The sequence below is a fragment of the Girardinichthys multiradiatus genome, chromosome 3, assembly GCF_021462225.1.
Source record: "Girardinichthys multiradiatus isolate DD_20200921_A chromosome 3, DD_fGirMul_XY1, whole genome shotgun sequence".
Classification (NCBI taxonomy): Eukaryota; Metazoa; Chordata; class Actinopteri; order Cyprinodontiformes; family Goodeidae; genus Girardinichthys; species Girardinichthys multiradiatus.
In genome coordinates this window covers 8781096-8807489 of record NC_061796.1, presented here as the reverse complement: position 1 = coordinate 8807489, position 26394 = coordinate 8781096, and the positions used below count along the sequence as shown (strand labels likewise).

Here is a 26394-nt window from a genome sequence, read left to right as displayed (position 1 = left end):
CTGTCAAAAACTTAAAGTAGAGATTTGAACGTAGTGATAAAGCTGACACTGCAGGGCTGTTTCTATATATATATGTGTGTGTGTGTGGGGGGGGGGGTTTAGGGGTGAACAGCCTTTGCCAGTCACTGAGTGCCAACCCATCCATCGCCAGCAGCCTAGTCCATCTGGACCTCTCAGGGAATATGCTTCGAGGAGACGACATGCAGGTGAATACCCCTTTCAAGTTTAACCATTCACTATGATTATAAGTAACAAAAAGCAAAAACAAAATAAGGGTAATAGATTAGTAATAGCTAATATGTTGGAAAATGCTCAGTGGCCTGTGTAACCTGCACATAAGAAGTTTATCTGTTCTTTCTCTAGACATGTTTAAGTCTAGTAACTGAAAAAAAGAAAGAACGTTATGTTTTATTAAAGAGCTTAGGTGCATGTTTAAAAGAAAAGAAAATGGATAAAATATAGTTCCAGTTACACTGTTTTATATAAAGACTACCAAATACAACTTTTGGCTACACTGTTGTAAAAGAACACAGAGAAACTTTAGTTCAATTCATTCTATTTTAGTATTCAACCTGATTCAATTTTTAAGTAACAGAACAAATCAAAAATTATTATCCTGTACTTGATTGTGTGTATGTGATAGACTTACACAAAGTAGTGCATAACTGTAAAAGTGGAGGGAAAATTATACCTACTTTAATAATTATCTGCAAATACAAGTTGAAACATTTTGGTAGTATTTGTATTTAGCCCCAATTAAGCCAATTTGTTTACTGCAGTCGCTAAAAGCCCTTTGGGTTGTCCCTCTACCAGCTTTGTACATCTAGAAACAAACATTTTTACCAATTCTTGTTAGGAAAACATTAATTAAACCAGTTTAGGTTGGGTGAAGAGGAACTGTAGAACATAAATGAGCAGGTTTTGCCGCATAGTCTTAAATAGATTCAGATCTAGACTTTAAGTAGGACGTTCCAAAACATGACTGTGCTTTGGTTGAAACCATTCCATTGTAGTTCTGATTGTACATTTAGAGTCATTGTCCTTATCGAAGGTGAACCTCCACGCCAGAATAAAGTCTTTCATAGCCTCTAACAGGTGTTTTTCCATACTTTTTCTTTATTTAGCTCCATCCTTATTCCCATAAACTCTAACCAATGGAGAAAAAAAAAAAAACATTCCATGGTGGAGAGGGTGTTTTTTTTCTGGGGTGATGTCTGTTTTCCATCAGATATGTTATTTAAAACATTGCTGTCATTTTATCCATTTTCTAGCATTTCTATAACTTCCTCGGTCAACCCAACAACCTGGCAACCCTTGACCTCTCCAACACAGACTGCTCACTGGATCAGGTGAGGCCCCCAGGCAGATACACGAGAAACAAAAAGTAGCTAAATGAAATGTATTTGTACTGAGCAAATGTTTCCATCCATCATGATAACAGAACGCACCCTTCGACAGAACATGCTCCTAAAATCTACAACACTGCTTTCTGTAAACCGTAACAAGCTGTTAGTTGTAGCTAACAAGAAAATGAAACGCCAGCCATGAATAACTTTGTTGCAGGAGATTTAATCCAATTTTGCACACCCATTCAATTTGTTGTTGCAGGTCACTGCGCGATGAAGTGGTCTGAATAGTGTTAGTGACATATTGACGTAGGTCTGAGAGCCAGCCACGGCTTATTGATTAGTTTGAGATGTAGCCAACTGTCAGACAGTCACTGAACTCATCGATTAGCCTCTAAATCATATTTTGTCTTTTCAGTCAGATTTTAGTGTGGACAGGGGCATTGGCTGTTAATAAAAAAAAACTGCTTACATATTGAAACTCACTGATATTTAAAGGCCAAAACAAAGTTTCAGAGACAAATTCCAGTAATTGTGGATTATGTTTGTGTTCCAGGTTTGTTCAGCTCTGCTGCGAGGCTCAGTTCAACACCTCTCTGTTCTGAATGTGTCCAAAAGTATTTTCCCTCACAGGTAAATAAATGTCGACATTTTATCATCTTAATCTGAATGAGGGCATTTGTATCTTCTGGGTACTTATCATTCCCTAAACAAAGAAACCCATACGAGAGGAGTCAATTAAAATAATAGTTGACAAAGCACCAAATACCAAATCAATGCTAAAGTGGAGGGTTGTGTTAAGAAATTTGAGTCTGGAAAATCTGAAATTTTGTAATGAAAAATGTACAAAACTGTAGTAATTCAGCATTCCACTGAGAGTTTCCCCTTGTATTTTTCCTTCTTGCAATCTTGCACTTTCATATCACAGTACTCATGTTAGTGTGTGACACCTGCTGGTCAACAAGTGCAATGGGTTAATACATACAAGGGAAAGTACCCTTATTGTTTGGTGTTTGTGGTTTTGTAAATCTAGAATGCATCTCTCTCTTTCCTGTCTGTCTCCATGTATTGTGCAGCTCTCATTCCTTAAAATTCAGGTGATATAACATGGTTTGTGGAGTGCAGAGATATGTTTTTAAAGGCTAAATAAAACAGTCTGGGTCATAGGTTGGTTCTTTGTGAAAAGAACAATAGAATGCTAATGCTGGTCTGAATTTCAGATCATAGCCATTTTATTTTTTTCTTTCTTTCTGTTTTCTTTTGGGTTGTGCAGGAAAGGCAAAGAGGTACCTCCATCATTTAAGCATTTCTTCAGCAGTGCCACGTCTCTCAGCTCCATTAATGTGTCAGGAACCAAGCTCCCGCCAGAGGCTCTCAAGTAAGACAGTAATTCATTCACAAGTTCATATTCTTCCCTCAACATCTTAGCCGTAATTCTTTTATAGGATGGTTCTCCTATAAAAGCTATATATATATATGTATATATACCTTTTTATATTTTGTCAAGTTATTTTGTTCTGTTTTCATTTTGTAAAATTTCAACAGAGCACTTCTGCTTGGCCTGGCCAGTAATCCCAGTTTGAAGGATGTCTCACTGGATCTCAGCTGTTGTGAGGTAAGACCCAGTGCATAATCACGCATATGTTCTAGGTTAAAGAATTTCCAGTTCAGTTGCTCAGTTTGCACAACCAAAAATCTGGAAACAAGCTCGCACCGTGTTAAGAATAAATCTAAATAATGGGAGCACTAACACATCTGTATGATTAGGACTTCTAACATCCATTAGATATTATTGAATAGCAATAATGCTGCTGATAGCATAATTAAACCTTATTATTAGTTGGTGTGAGCTTTATTGGGTGAATCTAAATACTTAACCATTGGATCTAATGTTTTGCCTGCCTGATTGTACTCTGCTCTGGTTGAAATCCTTTTATTAGCAACAGTTTATTGATTTCAGTTTTCCTAAATTTGAAATTATTTCTCTTTTTATTGCGATGAGCTTTTTAGGATGCCATTAAAAAAAAAACACTTGACATGCCAGAGGCAGTGCCAAGAGGCTGCATAAATGGACTCGTTGGCAAACGGGAGGCAGTGGGTGATGGAAGGGGGCGGAGAACAGAGAAAGGGGAGTTTAGTTTCCCTCTGTTTCATCAGACGATGCACTGAGGCTTGCTGCCATCTCCTTCCCCCTTGTTTGAACAGAGACAGATTGCTACAGAACATAATGGCTAAAGATAGCTTATGAATACAAATTATACAGGATGTCTTCTTCTAAAAATCATCTCCAACTTCAGGGTGAAATGATGCTTTTCATAGCCTCCGATGAACCGTTCAATAGAGGCTACCCCGAGCTGCTCTAAGCGAGCAAAACAGTGTGAAAAATCCTGAATTTCTGCAACTCCCTGTTGAGCATGTTTTGCATGCCAGTGTGTTTGTGTTTAAATACAAGAATGGTCATTAAGCATCTGTGGGTTTCATTGTTGGTAATTGCTGGCTGAGCTTTAACATGTTGTTTTCTCCTCCCAATGCTTCTGTAAGATTGGCCATTGTGTAAGTATCTATGCGCTCATTACTTTTAATAAATGTCTTGTTCTTTCTTTACATTTGCTTTAGGACTCTCTACCTGTACCTCTCACCTAAAAAGCATTTGTATAAATAAATCAGGCAAATCAGACCTTTATAGCAGATTTTCCATCTCTGGATTTTGTAAAACCTGGACTTGGCCATACTAGTTTTATTCAATTCAATTTCTCTTTAATAACTCAATTTAACAAAAAAACAACATTCAAATTATTTCTTTCTGGTCATTGTGCCTTGAACAATCATTGCAGAGCACACTGTGTTTGTGTTTATGAGTTTGTGTGAGAGAGAGAAGTTGGCATACGTAGTTTTATTTTAAAACAAAGATGTCAGTGATGAAGTGATGATGTCACTGTGTTTAGGTTTTGATATTAAGGGCTAACGTGGCTAGCATTAGAGTGGATATGTGTATATGCCCTAAATATCTGCTGAAGTCACGCTCTGTCTCACTCTTATGCAGCTTGACCGACCCACAGACCTGTTGAATGATTTCATAAACAATCGTTTACATACAGCTTCTTCCATCTACATTTCCTTCTGACCTCACGCTTTAACACCTCACTGAAACTGAGCAATGTTGTTGTTTGGCCTACATGGTAGCACTTAGGTATGATGTGTTCAATGATCTGAAAAAGATCAGACTTTTTAGTTACCGACCAGCCTACCACCAGTCAGAGCCAGTCAGGCTTTAAAATGACTATTTCCTGTCTCACCAGCCCATTTCTTTGTCTATTTCTACATATTTGATGTGTTTAAAAAAAATGAATGAACAGTTTTAGTCAGATAATTTTTACAAAATGTTTTGTTGTTGTTTAAATTTGTACCTTTACTCTGAACTGAATGTACCTAACTCTAATTCCAGCTGTAAAGTAGGTGAAAACTAAAATCACCCAATTAAAATGAAGAGTAACATTACTACCTAAGCCTCTGTTCTCTTTTTGTTTTCAGCTTCGATCGGGCGGTTCTCAGATCCTTGAAGGCTGTATTGCAGAGATCCCAAACATTTCCAGCCTGGACCTCTCAGATAATGGTGCGATGGCAATGCCTATACTTTTTCACTGCTGTACAAAGCCAAAAGTTACAAAACATTGTGAAAATAAAATCAATAGATATGTAAGGATCTTAACTTTCTCTCCGTTTAGGCCTGGACTCGGAGCTGTCCACTCTTCTTGTTTGGTTAGCCAAGAACCGCTCCATCAAACATCTGTCTTTGGGAAAGAACTTCAACAACATCAAGTCAAAGTAAGCATTTAATGGGGGGGACTGTTATGTTCAGGTTTTTGCATAGGGAGAGATATGTCTGTTTCAGACTAAAATGAGCTTGATGATAAAATTTGATCTGACTGGTTTTCTGTTTGAAGTTGAAGCAGTGCACGGACAAAGTGAGTTTAAAAACATACTAAACTCTCTCTTGGCAAGATTTTATGTGCTGCTGAAGTTGCTGAGGCTTGTTTACCACAACATGAATTCCTACAAGTTCATTTTTATGTTGCTAAAATAACCACACTAAGTTAAAAATGTCATTTGCAGTGCCCAGTCACCTAGCATACCCCAATAAGACTTGCAGCTATGATTGCACTTAGGCGTGGTCCTAAAAAGAATGGACACTGGGGGGCACAATACTCAGATTTTTATTAGTTAAAATCATTTTTATTCCACTTTACAATTATGTACTAAATAAAAGCACAGAGGTTTGTGGTTGTAACATAATAAAATGTAATAAAAGTTAAAGTACTTCTGCAATACACCGTCTGTCAAAAAAAATAGTTTGCCGATTCTTTCTCTCTCTTGTCTGTGTTGTTTGTATTAGAAACCTTGCTCCAGTACTGGATGGCGTGGTTCACATGATTCAAGAGGAGGAGTCAGTAAGTATGTCATTTTATCCACCACCTTCTCTGGTAGCTTCACTTCAACATTATCTATCTATGTAAAAGGCTACATTTGTGACCCACAAAGTAAATGAAAGGAAGTGAAGGACTTGTGTAACCTGTCATGTCAAGGAACTGTCTTGTGTGATGAATCCTTCTCTGTATGTAGAGTTTAAGAATTAACCATGAGTGATAGCCTAAACTTCTACAGTCCCTCTATCCATCTGCGTCGTCTTATCTCACCCTGTAATGAGAGCTGTAACAAGTTTTACCGTGGTGTCTGCCCTCCTTTTTCCACCCCCATGATGGATGTGATGGATTGATGGTCCTTTTGTGCTGCTATGAGTTCAAATGCTCTCTCAGTGCTAGTACAGCAATAATGCAGGTGCATCATTATTTGTGCGGGGTGGGGGGGGGGTGGGGGGTTGTAAATCTTAAAAAAGCTGCTATTTTGGCTGTGCAGAACACAAGGTGGATAGTGGGGGAAAAGGTGGGAGGTGGAGGACGATGATAAATCAAAATATGTTCAGTGTGTGAGCAGACTGAGATAAGCAAGGATATATTGTTATAGATTAGTCAAGTGGTGACTTGTTGAGGTAATATGCTTATGTGTGTTTTTTTACAGTTAATACACTGCTGTAGACATAATTATTCTTTTACTTTAAGTATTACATTTTTTACGTGCAGATGGTGGCTAAAGCTGGTAAGAGGGTGACATTATCCACAGCATCTAAAGCAAGTCCTCCACCTACATGAACTCAAAGGCCTCTCAGAGAGGAAGAAGCCATTACTCCAAAAGCAACATAAAAAGACACATTACTGTGTGCAAGCGCACCCAGGGACAAATACTTTATTTTTGGGGACATAGTTAAGCCCAGAATTATAAATAAATCCCTGGCAGATTTAGTTTTTAAATTGTTTTTATTCAACCAAGATCTTTTATGATTAGAAATGAAACAAACGTCTCCCAAAAGACAAAACAGTGTACATGTTTAAGTTTTGTATAATTGCTGAACTTTTTTTTTGGTTCATGTTTCCACCGGTGTTTTGATGATTTATCTTTGGTGATGAGCTACAAGTCTTTGAGGTTGGAAAAGCCTCCTTGCCATTACCCTAATCTTTAGTTCCTTGCTCAGATTCAAGGCGAGACTCTGGCTAAGCAACTCCAGAATGTTAGCATTACTCCCAGTCAGAAGAAACATGTAGTTGAAATCAAAAGATTACTTAAGCCTAAAAATGCCAGATGTAAACATTTATTGCTTAACTGTATGTCCTGTGGTCTGTTGAAACAACAAATTAAAGTGTTTAGTCAGAATAAATATAAGGGTGCCAGCATCATATTCAGTGGGTGTTTTGCTGCAGGGAAAAACCATCTGGTCATAATATTAGTATTAAAACATAAATCTTTTGCATTGCTAAGATATGTTTTAAAGGAAGTTATTGTAGAGACACACCAGAATGAGAATATTAAGTTGCTTGGAGGGGATTGTCATACTATCTGCTGCCATTCTAATAATTTTGGTCAGTATTCCAACAAATAAAGGACAGTGATTGCCATCCAAATGGCCATAGCTGATGGCACCTGAAATATTTAGGCCTACTGAATATTTATCCCAAACAGTTCTTTCGGACAGAGAGACTGCGATGAGGATTGTGATTTGATATATTGTGCTCTTCCTTTTCCCCCTCTGTCATTCCTTCCCCTTCACCCCAGCCCCTCACCTCTCTGTCTTTAGCAGACTCCAGACTCAAAAGTGACCTGACCATTGTTCTCAACGCGCTCGGTAGCAACTCCACGCTCACCAGGTTGGACATCAGCGGTAACGCCATGGGAGACATGGGAGCTAAGATGCTGGCGAAGGCATTGCAAATCAACTCGAAACTCAGGTTATCTACAGTGTGTTCGGGAAAAATAAACCATCCCACATGTCTGTCAACTATAGACTCGTCAAGCTATTTCTTCTAAATGCAGGGAGTAATCATCTTTCTTCTTCCTACAGCAGATATTATACTCCCATTAATTGTTGTTGTTGGAGGAGTTATTAATAAGCAGTATGAATCGCTTAAATACAATTGTAACTACCTCAGAACTTTAAGGTGATTACAAAACAAAGTGGTTCAAAAACAAAGTTTTAGTTTACTTACCTTTATGCAGCACAAATTTTCAATAATTGCGTGCAATGAAAACCAATCCATGCCCTTTAATTCTGGTGATTAAAATGGTGTGTGTTTTTGTTTGCACAGGACTGTAATCTGGGATAAGAACAACACCAGCCCTCAGGGTCTTCAGGATGTAGCAGCTGCTCTGGAGAAGTAAGTAGCACTGTAAATCTTTTGCATGCTTCATGCACACGTATATACAGGGGTTGGACAATGAAACTGAAACACCTGTCATTTTAGTGTGGGAGGTTTCATGGCTAAATTGGACCAGCCTGGTAGCCAGTCTTCATTGATTGCACATTGCACCAGTAAGAGCAGAGTGTGAAGGTTCAATTAGCAGGGTAAGAGCACAGTTTTGCTCAAATTATTGAAATGCACACAACATTATGGGTGACATACCAGAGTTCAAAAGAGGACAAATTGTTGGTGCACGTCTTGCTGGCGCATCTGTGACCAAGACAGCAAGTCTTTGTGATGTATCAAGAGCCACGGTATCCAGGGTAATGTCAGCATACCACCAAGAAGGACGAACCACATCCAACAGGATTAACTGTGGACCCAAGAGGAAGCTGTCTGAAAGGGATGTTTGGGTGCTAACCTGGATTGTATCCAAAAAACATAAAACCAAGGCTCCCCAAATCACGGCAGAATTAAATGTGCACCTCAACTCTCCTGTTTCCACCAGAACTGTCCGTCGGGAGCTCCACAGGGTCAATATACACGGCCGGGCTGCTATAGCCAAACCTTTGGTCACTCATGCCAATGCCAAACATCGGTTTCAATGGTGCAAGGAGCGCAAATATTGGGCTGTGGACAATGTGAAACATGTATTGTTCTCTGATGAGTCCACCTTTACGGTTTTCCCCACATCCGGGAGAGTTACGGTGTGGAGAAGCCCCAAAGAAGCGTACCACCCAGACTGTTGCATGCCCAGAGTGAAGCATGGGGGTAGATCAGTGATGGTTTGGGCTGCCATATCATGGCATTCCCTTGGCCCAATACTTGTGCTAGATGGACACGTCACTGCCAAGGACTACCGAACCATTCTTGAGGACCATGTGCATCCAATGGTTCAAACATTGTATCCTGAAGGCGGTGCCGTGTATCAGGATGACAATGCACCATTACACACAGCAAGACTGGTGAAAGATTGGTTTGATGAACATGAAAGTGAAGTTGAACATCTCCCATGGCCTGCACAGTCACTAGATCTAAATATTATTGAGCCACTTTGGGGTGTTTTGGAGGAGTGAGTCAGGAAACGTTTTCCTCCACCAGTATCACGTAGTGACCTGGCCACAATCCTGCAAGAATAATGGCTTAAAATCCCTCTGACCACTGTGCAGGACTTGTATATGTCATTCCCAAGACGAATTGACGCTGTATTGGCCGCAAAAGGAGGCCCTACACCATACTAATAAATTAATGTGGTCTAAACCCAGGTGTTTCAGTTTCATTGTCCAACCCCTGTATATGTTTGGCTTTTTCACAGACAGGTTTTCACAATGTTACTGCTAAAAGCAATGTGCATCCTGATGAAAAGGCTGATCTTAAAATCAGGGCTTTAATGAGCATTCATGCTGTGATTTTGAAATTAGGCTCTCACATCGTTAAACTGAGCCTGTGCCTCGAGTAAAAACCTCTGTAACAAATGCACAGCAGGTGAAACGATGAAGAACATCATACAGCTATTCTACCTCCTAACGTTAAACATCCCCTGGTTTACTATATTAAAATCTGTGTTACAGCAGCGGTTTCCTCTATGTTCACGCTGAGCAGGAAGAAACCTAGCGGAGCTTTTAGACAGGAAGGAGAGAGAATGAAGGAAGGCAGGGAGGAAAAAGAAAAACATCTAGTCTTAAACAGATCAGATATCTGTCTTTTGACGCTTCTGTCTAAATGTTGAATATTTTGAACATTAATTTCTGGGACAAACATCTGAACATCCACTTCTTTCCTCTGATTCTCCCGGCATAGTGCATTCCCATTTCCACTTTGAGTTGTTTTGTTGCATTATTCAAAGAATAATGCCTTTTTGTCCTTCTTCGTCCCTGATCTTGATTCTGTACAGCAGGGCTGTTATGTATGTTTTTTTCTTCATTCATTCAGTGTGCTTCTGTCGCTGCTGCTCTATTCACTCATTTTAGGTTTCTTTCTAAATTTCAATACTGCACAGAAGGTTAGATTTATGTTTGTGTTAGAACAAGCGTTTTATCAGGATCTTGTGGAGTCTGGAAAAGTCTAGAATTTGATTTAAGTATTCTCATAAGTGTGAAAAAACAAAATAGAGTACGATGTGTGTTTTCAAACTTTATACACTGGGCTGTGGTCAAAATGTTGTAATTATCCATCTATTCTTTTCATCCATCCATCCATCCTTACTTCTGTCCATAAGTCAGTTTATTCCAATTATTCGTAAATACAAATAGTCTATTGAATTCCTTTTGCAACATCAGGAAACATTTTTCTTTCTATTTCTGTTCATCTCTGCATATTTTTCTCCTCCTCTATAATGCAAACACACACTGGAATGATGTTCTCTCTGTGCGAATTAGAAACTTCACCATTCGCTTCATGCCCATCCCCATCATCGATGCCTCCCAGGCCCTGAAAGCCAGCCCTGAGAAAACAGAGGATGCCTTACTAAAGGTACACTAAGGTTAAACAAGTTTCTTCTTTTTTTACCTTGTTATAAATGCTGTGAAATCAACAAAACAACCAACTCTAGTTTAGATTTGCACTACTAGTGTTTATTAACCAGGTATTTGCTGTTTTTTTCTTTTCTTCCCAGATTGAGACGTATTTATACAGGAATCATGAAACTAGAAAGTACCTCCAGGAGCAGGCTTATCGCCTTCAGCAGGGAATCGTAACCACAACCACTCAGCAGGTGAGTGAATACAAATGGACAAAGACACAGGTTCCCATTCGTGCACAATAATCTGTTTTACTTTATTCCATATTCATGCTATAGTTTGTTTTCAAAAGGTTTTAGACCTTCATCAATTTCTGTTCAGTTCTTTTCCGTGTTAAGTTGCGCTTGTTTGTTACGGATTTATCTTTAATGGGGGTTTGACTGTTTATTGTATGCGATTTATTTAATAAACAACCAACATTTACGTCTGGTGCTTGTTTTCTAGATGATAGACCGGATTTGTGTCAAGGTCCAGGACCACCTGAACTCTCTGAAGAACTCTGAGGCTGATGCCATCTTGGAAGATGTTAGATCTGCGGAAAATCTAATCAAAGACGCAAGAAACTCTAAAACGGTGAGGAAACGTGCAATAAACTTGACTTTTATTTACAAAAACTAGAAGCAACAATATTTTAGGTTCACAAAATAATCTAGTTTTATATACTTTGGTGACTGTGTGATTATACTACAGGAATACAAACATGGTTAATATAGTTTATCCTAAGAATAGTTTTTAGAATGAATCAAGATGTTTGTGTTATTGTTGTGAATATTGTCTTTTCTGTGTGCTTTTAGCTGCTCCGTAACCTTTACCACCTTGGATCAGCATCCAGAGAGCAGCTGAACAGTTCATCAGCAGGTCCCATCCAGGAGAAACTGCAGTCCATGGCTGGGGAGGTCACCACCGTCATGGATCAGCAACTGCAGGTGGGATGTTTTGGCTGAAGATCTGGAAAAAATGAATTATTTGTTAACTGTTGCAAACAATGCTAAAACAAAGTTGGCATGGCCATTCTGTGAAGTAGTTTAGGGTACAAAGATCACAGGAGTAGCCAGTGGCTTGTCTGAAATGTGTGAATGTTTGAGGCAGGTTCATTAGGTCTCTGACATGTGCTGTATTCACTTATTTTCATACTTGCCTTTCAGACTCTCCTGGGGTCTATGATGGACACTGCAGAGTCCCTATGTCCTCATGTGATGAAGAGGGGAAATCTTCGTCCTGAGTTGATGAAGGCAAGCTCAGCCAAGATGGTTGTACCTAAAAGCTTTGTCACTCAAACCCTCCTGGAGCAGTCTGGGGTGGATATTCTCAACAAGATCAGGTCTGTACATTTGCCTGTGGAGGGCACAGTATTTGTATATGCACTGTTATCTCCACTTGACTAGTTTTGAAGGATAAATAAAGAAGTGCTCTTTAATAACTATTTATTTTCTCTCCTCATCTTTGCATACCTTCTGAAAATCATTCAGTGAGGTGAAACTAAGTCTGGCCTCCTTTCTGTCTGATCGAATTGTTGATGAGATCTTGGAGGCTCTCTCCACATCACAGCTTACACTGGTAAGATGAGAGCATTGCACCTCTGCATACCTCAGACAACGTTGTATTTAAAAAAATCAAACAAAGCCTGATCCAAGTTGGTGTCGAAAGCCTGGGATTCTTATGTTAACACCTGATGTTTGCTACTATTGTTTAAGTTCACGATTGTTGTTCTTCTAACTCATCTCATCAGGCAGACCATCTGGTACGACGAGGTCGCCCCTTGGTGCAGCAGGAGTCTGTGGATCTGGACGTGCACGAGGAGAAGATTCCTAAACGAGCATCGGCTGAAATCCTGGAGGCAGAAAGACTTGAGGATCTGGAAACATGTATGGTAGGTGATTATTTAGTATTCTGTGGGTAAACCATTCCACAGACACAACTCTCAAAAGTGGAGAAGGATTAATTATTGGCTGTAGACTCAGTCAGCATCAGAATCTCTTGCCATCAGCCATTGGGTCTCAGAGGATTGTATTAAGTTCACAGTTTGTTTTCTTTGTACATGGTACGTTGGGTTGTATAATTTGATCATTCAGGGTTTGCTTTGACATCTATGCAGATTATTTGGTTGTATTTGCCTGTAGTCCTAAAAGAATGGGTTACATTTATACACTTGAGGCTTGTGAGGCTTCTGTCGGGGTGCTTTTAAAAACTGTCACATTTCTCTGCTAAAAGCAGAGATGATTGTCTTTAGTCCAGCTAAACTAAACAATCATGATCATTTTGTTCTGTCTCTGCATGCGTTTGTGAGCCACTGCAATAACAGCCTAAAACATTGATTAAAATATCCTTCTTTTCCTTCTCAGGAAAATTGCAAAGATTAGACCAATCCTGTCATTTAATGGTGCTTCTACTCGAGAAAATGCCGTAGTATACAGGTTAGAATACTGGAAAGTTGTTTGATCAGGTGACCTAACGAGAGTTTCTGTGCTCCTCACATGGGGCAGAATTCAGCAGCTCAGGTTTTGATGTAAAAGCAAATATTTACACACCATCTGGGTGCTGGCCTCTCTGCCTCCAGTAAAGAACATATAAAATAGAACATGGTACTTCCAACATAAAATGTGGCAGAGTTGATGACTCCCTATTCATCTGCACATGCTCAGAATTAAGAATAATTAGTTTTATATTGTCAGTATATCTCTTCTGACATGTTTATTACTACTCTACTTTTTTTTTTTTTTACATTTCATTTCATTATTGGTGTCCTTTGATCTGAGATGTTTCATTTTTTTTTATATTTAAAATACAAAGCAATATTATTTACTTAGGTTTTCATTGATTGGTATTAATATACATAAATGAATTAATTTGCCTTGATTTTATAAAAGAAGGTTAATTATTGAACATTTTTCCACTACACTTTAAATCATTTCAACAAACAGACTAAACTGAACTAATGGATCGAAATAAATGAATAGAAAGCCTGAAGATTCATTTTCTACTTCTCTGGGTGTTTTTAGAATATTTTCCAGGGAATGATCTTAACTTTAGCTTGAGATGTTAATTTTTTATCTAATTTACTTTGGTGGCATTTCAGTTAGTAAAACAATAGTTGTAATCACTTGGCAGGGAGGTCTTAGTACAGTCTGCAGTAGCACAAGCAGCACAGTCTCCTAACACATTTATTATTCTTTTTGTCTCTTTATTACATTGTACCCCTGCTCTTGGTCCTCTTTCTTCCTGTCCTTCCTCCTCTTGCTGCATACGTTTTTTTTATTTTCCTCCTTAAGTCTTACTGTGTGTTATTTTGTCTTCAAACATCTCCTCTGTTCCTTCATGCCCTTTCTACCTTTGCTCCTTGGAGACTCTGTGCTGCACTAGCGTACGTAACACAGCACTGTCCCTCTGTACTTCCCTTTCTTCCCCTTTTTTCCCACTTTATTTATTTATTCATATACCTCTCTCTCTGATGTGCTTGCTTGCTGTTCAGGCTTCTGTGTCTTATAAACTGCGCTGTTTCATCCGCTTAAAAATCGACACAGAAAATGCTCTTTATTTGGCTGTGACATGTTCTTCCTATCATCTTGATGAGCAGTTGATTTCATTAATGCTGACACTAGTTTTTTTTTTTTGTCACACTGCTCTGCTCCTCTTCAAGAAGTACACTGTTTGTCATTGTCACTATGTGAATGTGGGTCAGAATCAAAATGGGTTACATCGAGAAGTCAGTATGAACAGAGTGCATGTTATGACCTGGAGATATATCCCATTTCAGTCATTTAATATTCTAATATTATCCAGTTTTTAGATAATAGTGTTATATGATCTACATGTTTTGTTGGCATTTTATATATGTTTTGTTATTTGATGGCCTGTAAAAGTGCTCAGGTTTTTCTCTATGTTTGCCTGGTAGTGAGGGATGTATAGATCAACATTTTAATTAGTGAAATGTTTTGTTTTTTCGTATTAGCATTGGAGGAAATAATTGCAGACAACATAGTTAAGTGAGCTCTACCAAACGTTCCAGTTAGCAGCTATAAAGAACCATGGTGGAGGACAGAATGTGACAGCTCACTGTAAAAAAGACCTGTAAGCTTCCATGATCACTGTCAAACATTGAATCAGATGAAAGGTTTCCAGGTTTAGGTCAGATAGGATTATCAAACGTTTGGTTGTTTGACCAAATACCAGAATAATGAGATTTACTTTTTCTTTATTTAAAAGTTTATATTTTGTTAATGTTTCCTGTTAAATTCTGACCGGGTCAGATGTTCTGGGTATCCTTCCACTAGGTTTTCACAACAATTTCCTGAAGTTTTGGCCTATTCCTCCTGACAGACTTGATGAAACTGAGTCAGGTTTGTTGGGCACCTTGCTTCCAAACACCTTTTCAGCTCTGCCCACCAATTTTCTATGCAACTAAGATCTAAGGCTAATGCTTTCCAAAAAATTAATAAAGGCATAGTAATCATATTGTTTATAAAAATGTAATAAGAAATTATCTAAAAACAAATCTTTCTCATTCTGGCATTTTGGTAATTCTAACCTCAAACAGAAAAGTTTACTTCGATTAATCATTATATAGTGAGGGATAAAACAGCAGTGTTTTATTATATGGTTTTAACCGGATTTCTCCTTGTGAACAGTTGTCAGATTCAGCAGCTCCAGGTTTGGTGATATTGATGTATAAGGAATGCCTCTTTTGTTTTTAATAGTTTTTGTTTTGTTTTTTTGGCACATACTAGTACTTAATGAACTCACTAATGGATTTTAGAAATGTTCAATTGTTTTTCCAGTTGAGATGCTAGTCTAACTGTTTCTTGTCTCTCCAGATGACCCCTAAGTCCAAAAGGAAAAGCATCCACAGCAGAATGCTGCGACCTGTGTCTCGTGCCTTTGGTAAGTTGTTTCTGATCAGTATGAGTTTAACTTTAATGTAACAGTAAGCTTTTTAAAAAACAATACGCTTAGACACAGTGCTAGTCATAGGTTTATATACTCATCATGCCTATGAATGTCATGTTCATCTTGTATTGCTTGCAGGATTTTCGGTCACTGCTCTTGGAAGAAACAGTAGAATAAATAAAAAAATGGTTGGTTTATTTTCAGACCTTTTTTAAGCTTAGTTCACGGATTTGCCATTTGGCTTGTCCATGTGGGCAAATCCTGCAGCGTTCCTAGATCGTACCTGATCTTTCCAACCCTTTTGCGTTCGTTTGAGACGGACAATTAGGGTCAGATGATTGAACTTTGGACACATTGGATATTTCAGCAGGACATTGATCCCAAACACAAAAAATTTTTTAAATAAATCAAGAAAAGCCCAAAATGAATGAGACTGATGTCCTTGATGAGTTAATCTAAACATCTGAGCAGACACGTATATTTCTGTGTCAGAGGTTTTATTTGTTCTAAATTTTTCTGCGTGAGGCTAATAAAGTTAATGGCACAATGTTTACATGTTTAATGATCCTATAAAATTACAAACATGCAGAGATGGAGTTTGATCTTGACAAGGCCCTGGAGGACATTCCCATCTACATGGAAGACGCCTCCACTTCATCCCAAACTCCTCCCACCCTATCTATAGGTGGGTCCAAAGCAGAGCAGCGTCCATCAGGAGCGATCGCAGAGCTGCCGTCCCAAGAAGAGAAGAAACTGCAACACTTCACCAAACTACGACCTCGGAGGAACAAAAAGATGCATTCTAGCAAAGTAGCTGTAAGTAAAGCACTGCTCTCTTTTACAACTTAAATTCAGGATAAATCTATAGTTTAAATATATTGAAGTCATTTGTCGGTAATTTAAGTTGTTGGACCTTGCAAGTGCAGAAAAAAACAGAAAAAGAGCAGATCTTCTGTTTGACAATGTATTCTGGAAAGATATGAGATGCTTTTTATTTCTTGCAGCAAATTAACAACACTCCATCTCAGGATGGCAGCGAGCAGAATGGCCTCATGGGCAGAGTGGATGAAGGAGTGGATGAATTCTTTTCTAAGAAAGTTACCAAGATGGATTCAAAGTGAGGCATATTCTTGTCATAAATGAGATAGATCAAATTTTTCCAAATACATGTACAGGTCCTTCTCAAAATATTAGCATATTGTGATAAAGTTCATTATTTTCCATAATGTCATGATGAAAATTTAACATTCATATATTTTAGATTCATTGCACACTAACTGAAATATTTCAGGTCTTTTATTGTCTTAATATGGATGATTTTGGCATACAGCTCATGAAAACCCAAAATTCCTATCTCACAAAATTAGCATATCATTAAAAGGGTCTCTAAACGAGCTATGAACCTAATCATCTGAATCAACGAGTTAACTCTAAACACCTGCAAAAGATTCCTGAGGCCTTTAAAACTCCCAGCCTGGTTCATCACTCAAAACCCCAATCATGGGTAAGACTGCCGACCTGACTGCTGTCCAGAAGGCCACTATTGACACCCTCAAGCAAGAGGGTAAGACACAGAAAGACATTTCTGAACGAATAGGCTGTTCCCAGAGTGCTGTATCAAGGTACCTCAGTGGGAAGTCTGTGGGAAGGAAAAAGTGTGGCAGAAAACGCTGCACAACGAGAAGAGGTGACCGGACCCTGAGGAAGATTGTGGAGAAGGGCCGATTCCAGACCTTGGGGGACCTGCGGAAGCAGTGGACTGAGTCTGGAGTAGAAACATCCAGAGCCACCGTGCACAGGCGTGTGCAGGAAATGGGCTACAGGTGCCGCATTCCCCAGGTCAAGCCACTTTTGAACCAGAAACAGCGGCAGAAGCGCCTGACCTGGGCTACAGAGAAGCAGCACTGGACTGTTGCTCAGTGGTCCAAAGTACATTTTTCAGATGAAAGCAAATTCTGCATGTCATTCGGAAATCAAGGTGCCAGAGTCTGGAGGAAGACTGGGGAGAAGGAAATGCCAGAAGTCCAGTGTCAAGTACCCACAGTCATTGATGGTCTGGGGTGCCGTGTCAGCTGCTGGTGTTGGTCCACTGTGTTTTATCAAGGGCAGGGTCAATGCAGCTAGCTATCAGGAGATTTTGGAGCACTTCATGCTTCAATCTGCTGAAAAGCTTTATGGAGATGAAGATTTCATTTTTCAGCACGACCTGGCACCTGCTCACAGTGCCAAACCCACTGGTAAATGGTTTACTGACCATGGTATCACTGTGCTCAATTGGCCTGCCAACTCTCCTGACCTGAACCCCATAGAGAATCTGTGGGATATTGTGAAGAGAACGTTGAGAGACTCAAGACCCAACACTCTGGATGAGCTAAAGGCCGCTATCGAAGCATCCTGGGCCTCCATAAGACCTCAGCAGTGCCACAGGCTGATTGCCTCCATGCCACGCCGCATTGAAGCAGTCATTTCTGCAAAAGGATTCCCGACCAAGTATTGAGTCCATAACTGTACATGATTATTTGAAGGTTGACGTTTTTTGTATTAAAAACACTTTTATTTTATTGGTCGGATGAAATATGCTAATTTTGTGAGATAGGAATTTTGGGTTTTCATGAGCTGTATGCCAAAATCATCCGTATTAAGACAATAAAAGACCTGAAATATTTCAGTTAGTGTGCAATGAATCTAAAATATATGAATGTTAAATTTTCATCATGACATTATGGAAAATAATGAACTTTATCACAATATGCTAATATTTTGAGAAGGACCTGTATATACATAATTTTAACATGTATGTATTCCAATAATATATTCTATTTGATCATCTGTTGAGTTTTATAAATATTACATGAGTCTTATGATCTGCTCTATCTGTAAGACGTTCCTTAAAGAGTTCAGAATCTCAAGATGGAGAGAAGAAAAAGAGTAAAGGAGGATTTCTGAATCTCATCAAGCGATCTTCCAAATCTGATAAGTCTGATAAGTCTGACAAATCAGATAAGTTGGAGAAAGGTCAAGCAGCTCCAACATCCTGTGGTGCATCCTCAGTCTCTGCAGCTTCTGCTGCAGCATCTGTGATCCCAGAGGAGCCCTCCTCCCCAAAGGTGGCAGTCAGGAGCCCGCCCCCTGAACCAAAGTCGAGGTATAGTTAACACCTAATCACACCTGATGTGAACCTCAGTTTCATCTCCCCTAATGTTCCTGTCTCCAATTCAGAGACTCCTCCACCCGCTCACAGCCCACTACAGACTACAGCAGCAGCTCAGACCGGTCTGAGGAGCTGAGGACTCCAGACTCCATAGATGAACCCTGGGAGGGTTCAGATGGCAGGGGAAGTCCTCAAGGCGGGAAGAGGTACACAGGGGTGCAGATGATGGGAAGTGGCCTCCTGGCAGAGATGAAGGCTAAACACGAGAGGAGAGCATATAAGGTGAATAATGTCAGGTGAAGCAAACATCATGTTGTGGATTAGAACCAGGGAAGCGACCCCTAGGGTAGGTACTGCAGGGGGGGTGTTGCGCGATTTTTGGTTAATTAGACTTTTTTAATACTTTTTTTTTATTTCAAAGTAATTTCTTTAAACGCACATTAACATGAATCCAACATGTTGCAGCAAAACATCTATAAACTAGATAGATAGATAGATAGATAGATAGATAGATAGATAGATAGATAGATAGATAGATAGATAGATAGATAGATAGATAGATAGATAGATAGATAGGGAAAGTGTGTTGGGTCCATGGGGGATATAGTGTTGACACTCCAGTTCTGGTATGATTCACAGCAGGGAATAATCCTGGAAATATGTCACCTGCTTCACATTCTCCAGATCACCCAGCTTCAGAAAGCTGTGCATTAAAGATGATATCAATATCTGCTTGCAATACTCAGTGACTCCATATTTTGTCTTTGTATGTCTTGTAGTCTTCCAGCCCTGACAGGCCAGACAGCAATGCATCAGGTAAGATCGGATGTGGGGCGAGATTTAAGATTTAAAATCTGGAAAAAGATGACAAATGGTTGATGATCCTTGTATATGAAGTTGATTAAGTATGACTGTTTTAAAGGCAGCGACAGCCATTGTAAAAATAGTCATACCTTTTGTGTTAACGTGTTTTATTTGGTTTTTATTTATTAGATCAACACGTACACAACTACACAAAGTAGTGCAGAATTGTGATGTGGAAGGAAAAGCATACATGGTTTTTCAAACTTATTTTCACAAGTACTTTTTTAAAAACGGTGGCATACATTTGTATGTAGCCCCCTTTGCTCTGATACCCCTGCAAATCAGCTGCAACAAATTGCCTTCAGAAGTCACCTAATTAGTCCTCCAGTAGGTCATCTAATGTCAGTATACACACAGTTATTATGTGAAGACCTCAGAACTTTGTTAGAGAACATTAGTGAACAAACAGCGTCATGAAGACCAAGGCACACAGTAGAAGCATCAGGGAGAAAGTTTTGGAGAATTTTTAAACAAGAAAGGTTAAAAATGAACATTTCACAGACCACTGTTCTATCAGCATATGAAAGAGGCAAGAGTATGACACAGCTGGAAAGCTACTAAGACACGGGCATCCACCCAAACTGCGGGTTGGGAGGCCCATACTAACTCTGGAGGAGCTGCAAAGATGCACAATTCAGCTCAGATGGGAGAATCTGTTTTCAGGCTTACCTTCCAGCAGGGTCAGCAACTCTAAACATACAACTAAGGCAATGAAAAAATAGTCATCAGATAGACTGAGCTTGAGCTATTTTGCAAAGAGGAATGGGCAGTAATTCAGTTTCTGGGTTTGGAAAGCTGGTAGAGCCCAAATGACTTGCAGCTGTCATTGCTGTACAAAGTATTTACCCATAGGGGTTGATTACAAATGTAGACCACACCTTTGCAATATTTTTTTGTAAATCATTCAAAAAAATTATCTATGCTGTTTATTCTCTTTTGCAATCATGTGCAACTTTGTATTACAGTACACTGATGTTTTGTATTGTGACCAAATGTGATGTACCTTAAGGGAATACTTTTTTGCAAGGGACTGAACTTGAATATTTCTTTGCTGGTAATTGTAATACTTTTTAATTTGTCTTTTTTGCATGTGTTGGCAGCCAAGCCTCAGTCCACAGCTACCGAGAGCAATCCTTCCAGTTGTTCCGTTAACAAATCCAACGCTGCTCCTTCTGAAAAGCCCTTAGCACGTGGTGAAACTAAGCCTGAACCAGCCTCTCGTCTCAGAGCAACATCTTCCTCAACTTCCCCTGCAGGACCAGTAAACCCTAAACCACCAGTGCCACAAGGAGCAAAGCCAACCCTGGCTGCTCGGCCCACCATCCCCCAAAAGCCAAGGACCAGCAGCAGCAGGAGCATAGGTATGCGCCTGTCAGAGTCCACAGTCTGCATAGGCAGCTTTTATACTATATATGTTAGTCATTTTACATTGTTTTAAAAAAAAAACATACAAATTTAACAAAGTTACATTTTATGCTTATTTCTGTTCATATAGATGAGAGTTCAGCTTCCCCCAGCAGTGGCCATGTGTCTCCTAAAGTTCTCCCCTCCACCCTAAAGAGGGCGCTGTCAGAGAAAGACAAGGAGTCCAGCCTTCAGACAAGAGTTTCCACCAACAAAACCACTCAGGAAGGTGAGTCACAAAATCAGCTCAAACCTTTAGAGAACCCCTCATGGTGTTATTTCTCTCTCTCTCTCACACACTCACACACCTATGTAACGTCTTGCTATCATTACAGGGACCTTGCTTTGACTTCCATTCATTGCTGTAGCCTAGCCCTGACCCTTACCCTAAACCCACCCTTACCAGTATATACAGGGGTTGGACAATGAAACGGAAACACCTGGTTTTAGACCACAATAATTTATTAGTATGGTGTAGGGCCTCCTTTTGCTATATAACTCTCCCGGATGTGGGGAAAACAGTAAAGGTGGACTCATCAGAGAACAATACATGTTTCAAATTGTCCACAGCCCAAGATTTGTGCTCCTTGCACCATTGAAACCGACGTTTGGCATTGGCATGAGTGACCAAAGGTTTGGCTATATATACAATGTTGGTGTCCTGTCAGGGATTGATCCACATAAATTTATATATACATGCGCACACACACAGACACAGTCCAATGTGAGCAGCTAAAAAATAAAGTCAGCCCCTTTTGAATGCCTTTAACAGTGATAATCTGACAGTGTTGGCTCCCTCTCTGATCTCATGTTGCTGCTGTATGTCAAGCAAGTAACAGACGTGACTGATAGATTCAGGTCAAAAGTGTTACTTATTAAACAGTCTTTTATCTGTAATGCATAATGAATCAGACATGCAAACTATTATTATCCATTGTGTCTTCCTTTGGATCAAGCAGTCATGGAGATCATTTTTTCAGTGGGTCCAAACCAAAAACCTTCTGACTTTTATTTTAATGAAAAAAAGAGAACGATATGCAGAAATCACAATGATATTGTCAGACTGACGGTTTTAAACCCTGATGACGGCCTTCAAGTGCTTGTACTGCTATCCGTTGCCTATTTAATAATAAATATGCATGCTCCCCGTCTAATTACAAAAATACAGGTAGATCATGAGAATCATTTGATTATTAATTTACTCTAATGAAATTTGGGTTATTTTTCTATTGAACCTTTGTCATTTCATTTGTACATGAATACCGAAGCTTGTCACATAAATGTATGCATTTCTAAACCATTAATTCAAAAAAGAAAACAGACCAGAATATTAGATTATAAAGTGTATTAAGTAGCACCTTGGACTACACACATTTTCTTTTATAGTACAGTTTGTGTTTTTATAAAAATAAGCAAAAATGACCTCAGTATTATTCTGTAAACAATTTTAAATGTTTTTTATGCCATGTATTTATTTGTTTGTTTAACCAAAACAAATATTACAGAAAAGTGTGTTTGAAACGAATAATGGATTGTAAAAATTTGGAGTGGCTGATCTAGGTTCCTTTCAGCTACAGTGGCAGGAAAAAGGAAACAAATGTCCACCCCAGAGCCTGATACTTAGTTTAAATCCCAAGAAAACACGTCTCCTCTAGTTGTCTATTACCAAATCCTGTAAAACTCACTAAACGGTCAGTTGCTCTTTGGAGATTAGTTCATAGAAATATTGAGGAATATCTGTTTAGATTTAGGTTTTCTGCTTCATTTGGTATCCTCTTATTTTAATTTCCATTTTTTTCAATTAATTAATTATTTTTCTATTTGTGTTGTTCTCAGCGAAGTCAGCATCAGACCCTGCTCAGAGATCCAGGCCTCACTGCACCAACTCTGACGATCCCGGCTCCGTCAAAACCAAGGACAAATGTCCAAACCCAGACAAGGCAACCAGCAAGAAGTCCTCAGACTCAGGGGAAGAGGCAGACAAGGACTTTATATTAATATGAGCAACTTACCAGGTCTCGGGCTCCTTTATAGAAAACTAAACCAAGGGAACAAAACTTCCATGATTCATTTATTTACAGTATGATACATCCCTACAAGTCGTGTTTGACTACAAAGTACAAATCAGATTTGGTAGGCGTGAGTTCTGCTCTAGAAGAAGAAACTCAAAGTTTAAACCTTATAATGCATGACAGATATTAACCACTCTGGATGCAGTATGCCTCCAAAGCAAAACCAAAACTGCGCTTGGTCCGAAGAGAGCTTCCTTGGTCCAAACAGCATTTTCCCTAGATGTGGTGTCAACCTTGCTCATCCTCACTTTTCTTTCTAACACTTCAGTGTCCGAGAAGATGAATCATCAGGGGTTGTTCCAACTCCCTTAGACCATAAATAAAAAATCATGAAGTCTAGTCAAGGTTTAGAGTCTCTAAAAAATAAAGCAGGGTGCTTTAAGAGACTGTGATTAAAACTAACAGTCTACTATTTTTTTACTGCTTGCTGCCATAGCCTGACACCCAGGGACCAAACGCAACAATAACCGCCATACAAGGATCACTGTACTTGAAGCCAAAACATATTAGGAAACAAGGACCTTTTCTGATATATTTTTGATGGATTTTCTAACACTCTGTTTTCAGTATGTTCAGCTTAACAAGTCCAGGCTTCAAAGTGACTGAAAATGTTATGCAATTTCTTTTTTAATCTACAGGAACAAGCAGGTTTCAGTCGAGTGTCTAAGCAAAGACACAAATCAGAGATCTTGTGTTTACTTTATAAGTGGAAGAGCTGCAGACTGAAGAACACCAAGTAATACAGAGTTTTTCTCCGTGTAAGAGCTGGAGTGGCCATATGATGTGTTATTGCTTTGTGAGCACTGTGGTACACTTTGACTTTACTGATAATCAGTATGGCTTCAGCACTGTTAAATAATTGCTCCTTTATATTCAAACACTGTGGAAAACATGATTTCTTTTTCTATTTATCTGGGAAAGGAGCTTTGGGAATATAATAAAAGTGCAATAGAGAGTTGTGTTGGGTCCTTCCTGGAGCATATCTTTCGTGTAAATTGTTAAATAAGTTTTGAGCTCTACTTTTGTTATTTTTGCAAATAAATAACATTGGAACTCTGATTTGCTCTTAAAAAGACAAGGATCCTTCGCTTTCAGAACAAGTCAATTCATTAAGATTTCACTAGTCTCCTACATGTCCAGTGAAAGCAAGGAACCTACTGTAAAAGAGGACTATTATTTAAGGAATTCTCAGTAGAAAGATAAAGTTTGACATCGTTTCAGTGTGTTCTTTGTGCAAAAGCAAAACACTGAAGGAACTCCAGCCTTCATAATCTCCCTCAGTTTCTTTTTGATCTGCCTCATCTTTCTTCTTTTCATTAGAAATTTGGAAAATGTCTTAATTCTTATGCCTAAGAAAAAAGAAACGCACAGCATAAGGCAGCAATCATACTGCTTGTTTAAAAGAAAAAACAATAATGCACTGTGTGGCGTGAAAGTGAACTGTGGGTAGGTGTATATTTACTGTGTGACATCAACGTGGCCATCAGGCTGATTCTTCTGTTTTTAAATTGTTTTTCCAAGAACTCAAACCGCTTTAACAACTTTAACATTTGATTGTTTTCTCAAATTTTTCAATGTTACACAGGAACACAGTTTGGGATGTTCATTTTAATTCTGTTCTGCAGCATCTCTGTCATGCTTCTGTTGGGGTAATTCTCAATTTTCTGTAACTATGGTGAAGCGCTATAGACATACAAGAAGGCATCATTGTTACTGGGTAAAAACAGATTGATGAACTATAATGGTAGACTTCCCAGTAACATTATGTACAGGGTTCCTACATAGTCTTGACTCAATTTTAATCACTTTTCCTGTCTGGGTAAATCTGGAAAAAAGACAATTATGCATAGAAAAAGTCAGAGTAACTAGACTGTATTTATTATCACATAATCTAAAGAAAGGCAAAATCTCAGAAAACATCAAGAGCTTTGATTTATTCATTGCTGCCATTCTTTATCTTTGATTTACCAAATGAAAACGTATGTTTTAGTTCACCTCATTGGCTATTTTGCTTTTTGGATTACTGACGGAGCCCAGTGAAAAACCCAGTGATTTTTAGCTACATTAACATAATCTACCCGTTCAGGTCTAAATGTCAAAGAAAGTATTAGCTCTCCTATTTCTGTTCTTGAAACTTTGCAAGCAAATTAGTTATGCCAGATCATGAATTTTGCTGTAAATCATCTGCATAATCCAAACTAATCCAGTCCAGATTGTGAAAAGTTAAGTGTTTTGATTTTAAAACAGATGGGATCCAAGTTGTTTAAATGAGAAATTTGTAGGGACCTCTGTATAATCTACAAACATTGGTGAGATCTTGATAAATTTTTTTTAACAGTTTGCAACATCAACAAAAACTGCACTAAGTGATTTTTATGTGCGTCTTATTTTTTTGAAGTTAGGTCCAGAGCTCTGACTGGTCCACCTTTCCCACAATGTGGTGTCTGTTGGTGCCCTTCTATGGTGTTGGGACGGTCCTTCCTTGTCACTCATCACTGTTTCCAGATAACACTGTTTTTGCTGTATATAGTCAAGATTGGATCATCTTTTTTGTCCCCGAAGTTTACCAGAATGCTAAAAATGACGGGTGCTCTACATCGCATGTTGTCTAAATTAAATATTCATCTGTGGCTGTGTTCAGTTGCTACTTCTGACCTTTTTAGTGTAGCTGCAGCACAACAGAGCACAGCTTCTGTTGCATTGTTTTAGAGACTGAAAATAAGTTGAGAATTATTCTACCACATGAGCATCTTCTTTCTGTTGCTGTTCAGTGTACAAACATGCCAGTACTCGATAGCATTCAGTCTAGACGTGTGTCTGTGTGTGACTGCATGATGTGGCCGTGAGTTCTTCTGTATGTATATATGTGGTTTCCTACATATAGGCCTGCGTGTTTATGTATGCGTAACATAAGCACATGTAATATACTCACACGCCTATGTGAAAACATGAAATCCTGTGTTGTTTTGGTACTAAGTACACTACTATACTAGGGATCTGTTTGTAACTTATTTGAAATAAAATAAAGCAACTGATGGCTGTTCTTTGTTGATTTTGATGTTTGTTGACCCTTTGAACTTGTTTTAGAAAAGAAACTGTTTAACTGGGAGTACCTGATAGAAATTGCATGTTTGCTCATTTATTTAATTAAATCATTTCGTATTGTGTCATGGGTCGGCATGTTTAAGTAATCCTTGTGTTGGGATTTTTTATGCAACTATTAATACTGATTAAAATTATTTTACATGCTGTCACATGTTTTCATTGGTCTCATTTGGCACAGTTCCAGGAAGAAAGCTTAACGATTTGCTTTGCAGTGTAACAATTTATCCACTAGATGGCACATGTGTTTTGTCACCTAACCTA

At 38.8% G+C, this 26394-nt stretch overlaps 1 protein-coding gene across 4 annotated transcripts in view; it reads left to right on the top strand.

The window, feature by feature from the left end:
* The window catches only part of LOC124865643 (F-actin-uncapping protein LRRC16A-like), an 81086-nt gene extending 54804 nt beyond the window's left edge, over window positions 1–26282 (top strand). For 2 of the 4 annotated variants that reach the window (XM_047360904.1, XM_047360903.1), the window contains 27 exons: window positions 103–206; window positions 1272–1349; window positions 1903–1979; window positions 2620–2724; window positions 2892–2961; window positions 3888–3899; window positions 4878–4959; window positions 5072–5171; window positions 5740–5794; window positions 7512–7684; window positions 8042–8110; window positions 10513–10606; window positions 10749–10847; window positions 11098–11226; window positions 11448–11579; window positions 11799–11974; window positions 12123–12210; window positions 12383–12523; window positions 15465–15531; window positions 16127–16353; window positions 16542–16654; window positions 18419–18682; window positions 18757–18970; window positions 19468–19504; window positions 20653–20913; window positions 21048–21185; window positions 22793–26282. In XM_047360904.1, coding sequence (XP_047216860.1) covers window positions 103–206; window positions 1272–1349; window positions 1903–1979; window positions 2620–2724; window positions 2892–2961; window positions 3888–3899; window positions 4878–4959; window positions 5072–5171; window positions 5740–5794; window positions 7512–7684; window positions 8042–8110; window positions 10513–10606; window positions 10749–10847; window positions 11098–11226; window positions 11448–11579; window positions 11799–11974; window positions 12123–12210; window positions 12383–12523; window positions 15465–15531; window positions 16127–16353; window positions 16542–16654; window positions 18419–18682; window positions 18757–18970; window positions 19468–19504; window positions 20653–20913; window positions 21048–21185; window positions 22793–22959 — 3272 coding nt within the window. In that variant the 3' untranslated portion in view covers window positions 22960–26282. The remainder of the gene's footprint in view (window positions 1–102; window positions 207–1271; window positions 1350–1902; window positions 1980–2619; window positions 2725–2891; window positions 2962–3887; window positions 3900–4877; window positions 4960–5071; window positions 5172–5739; window positions 5795–7511; window positions 7685–8041; window positions 8111–10512; window positions 10607–10748; window positions 10848–11097; window positions 11227–11447; window positions 11580–11798; window positions 11975–12122; window positions 12211–12382; window positions 12524–15464; window positions 15532–16126; window positions 16354–16541; window positions 16655–18418; window positions 18683–18756; window positions 18971–19467; window positions 19505–20652; window positions 20914–21047; window positions 21186–22792) is intronic. The other 2 variants (XM_047360907.1, XM_047360906.1) reach the window with 2 other exon arrangements.
* The last annotated feature ends 112 nt before the right edge of the window (window positions 26283–26394 follow it).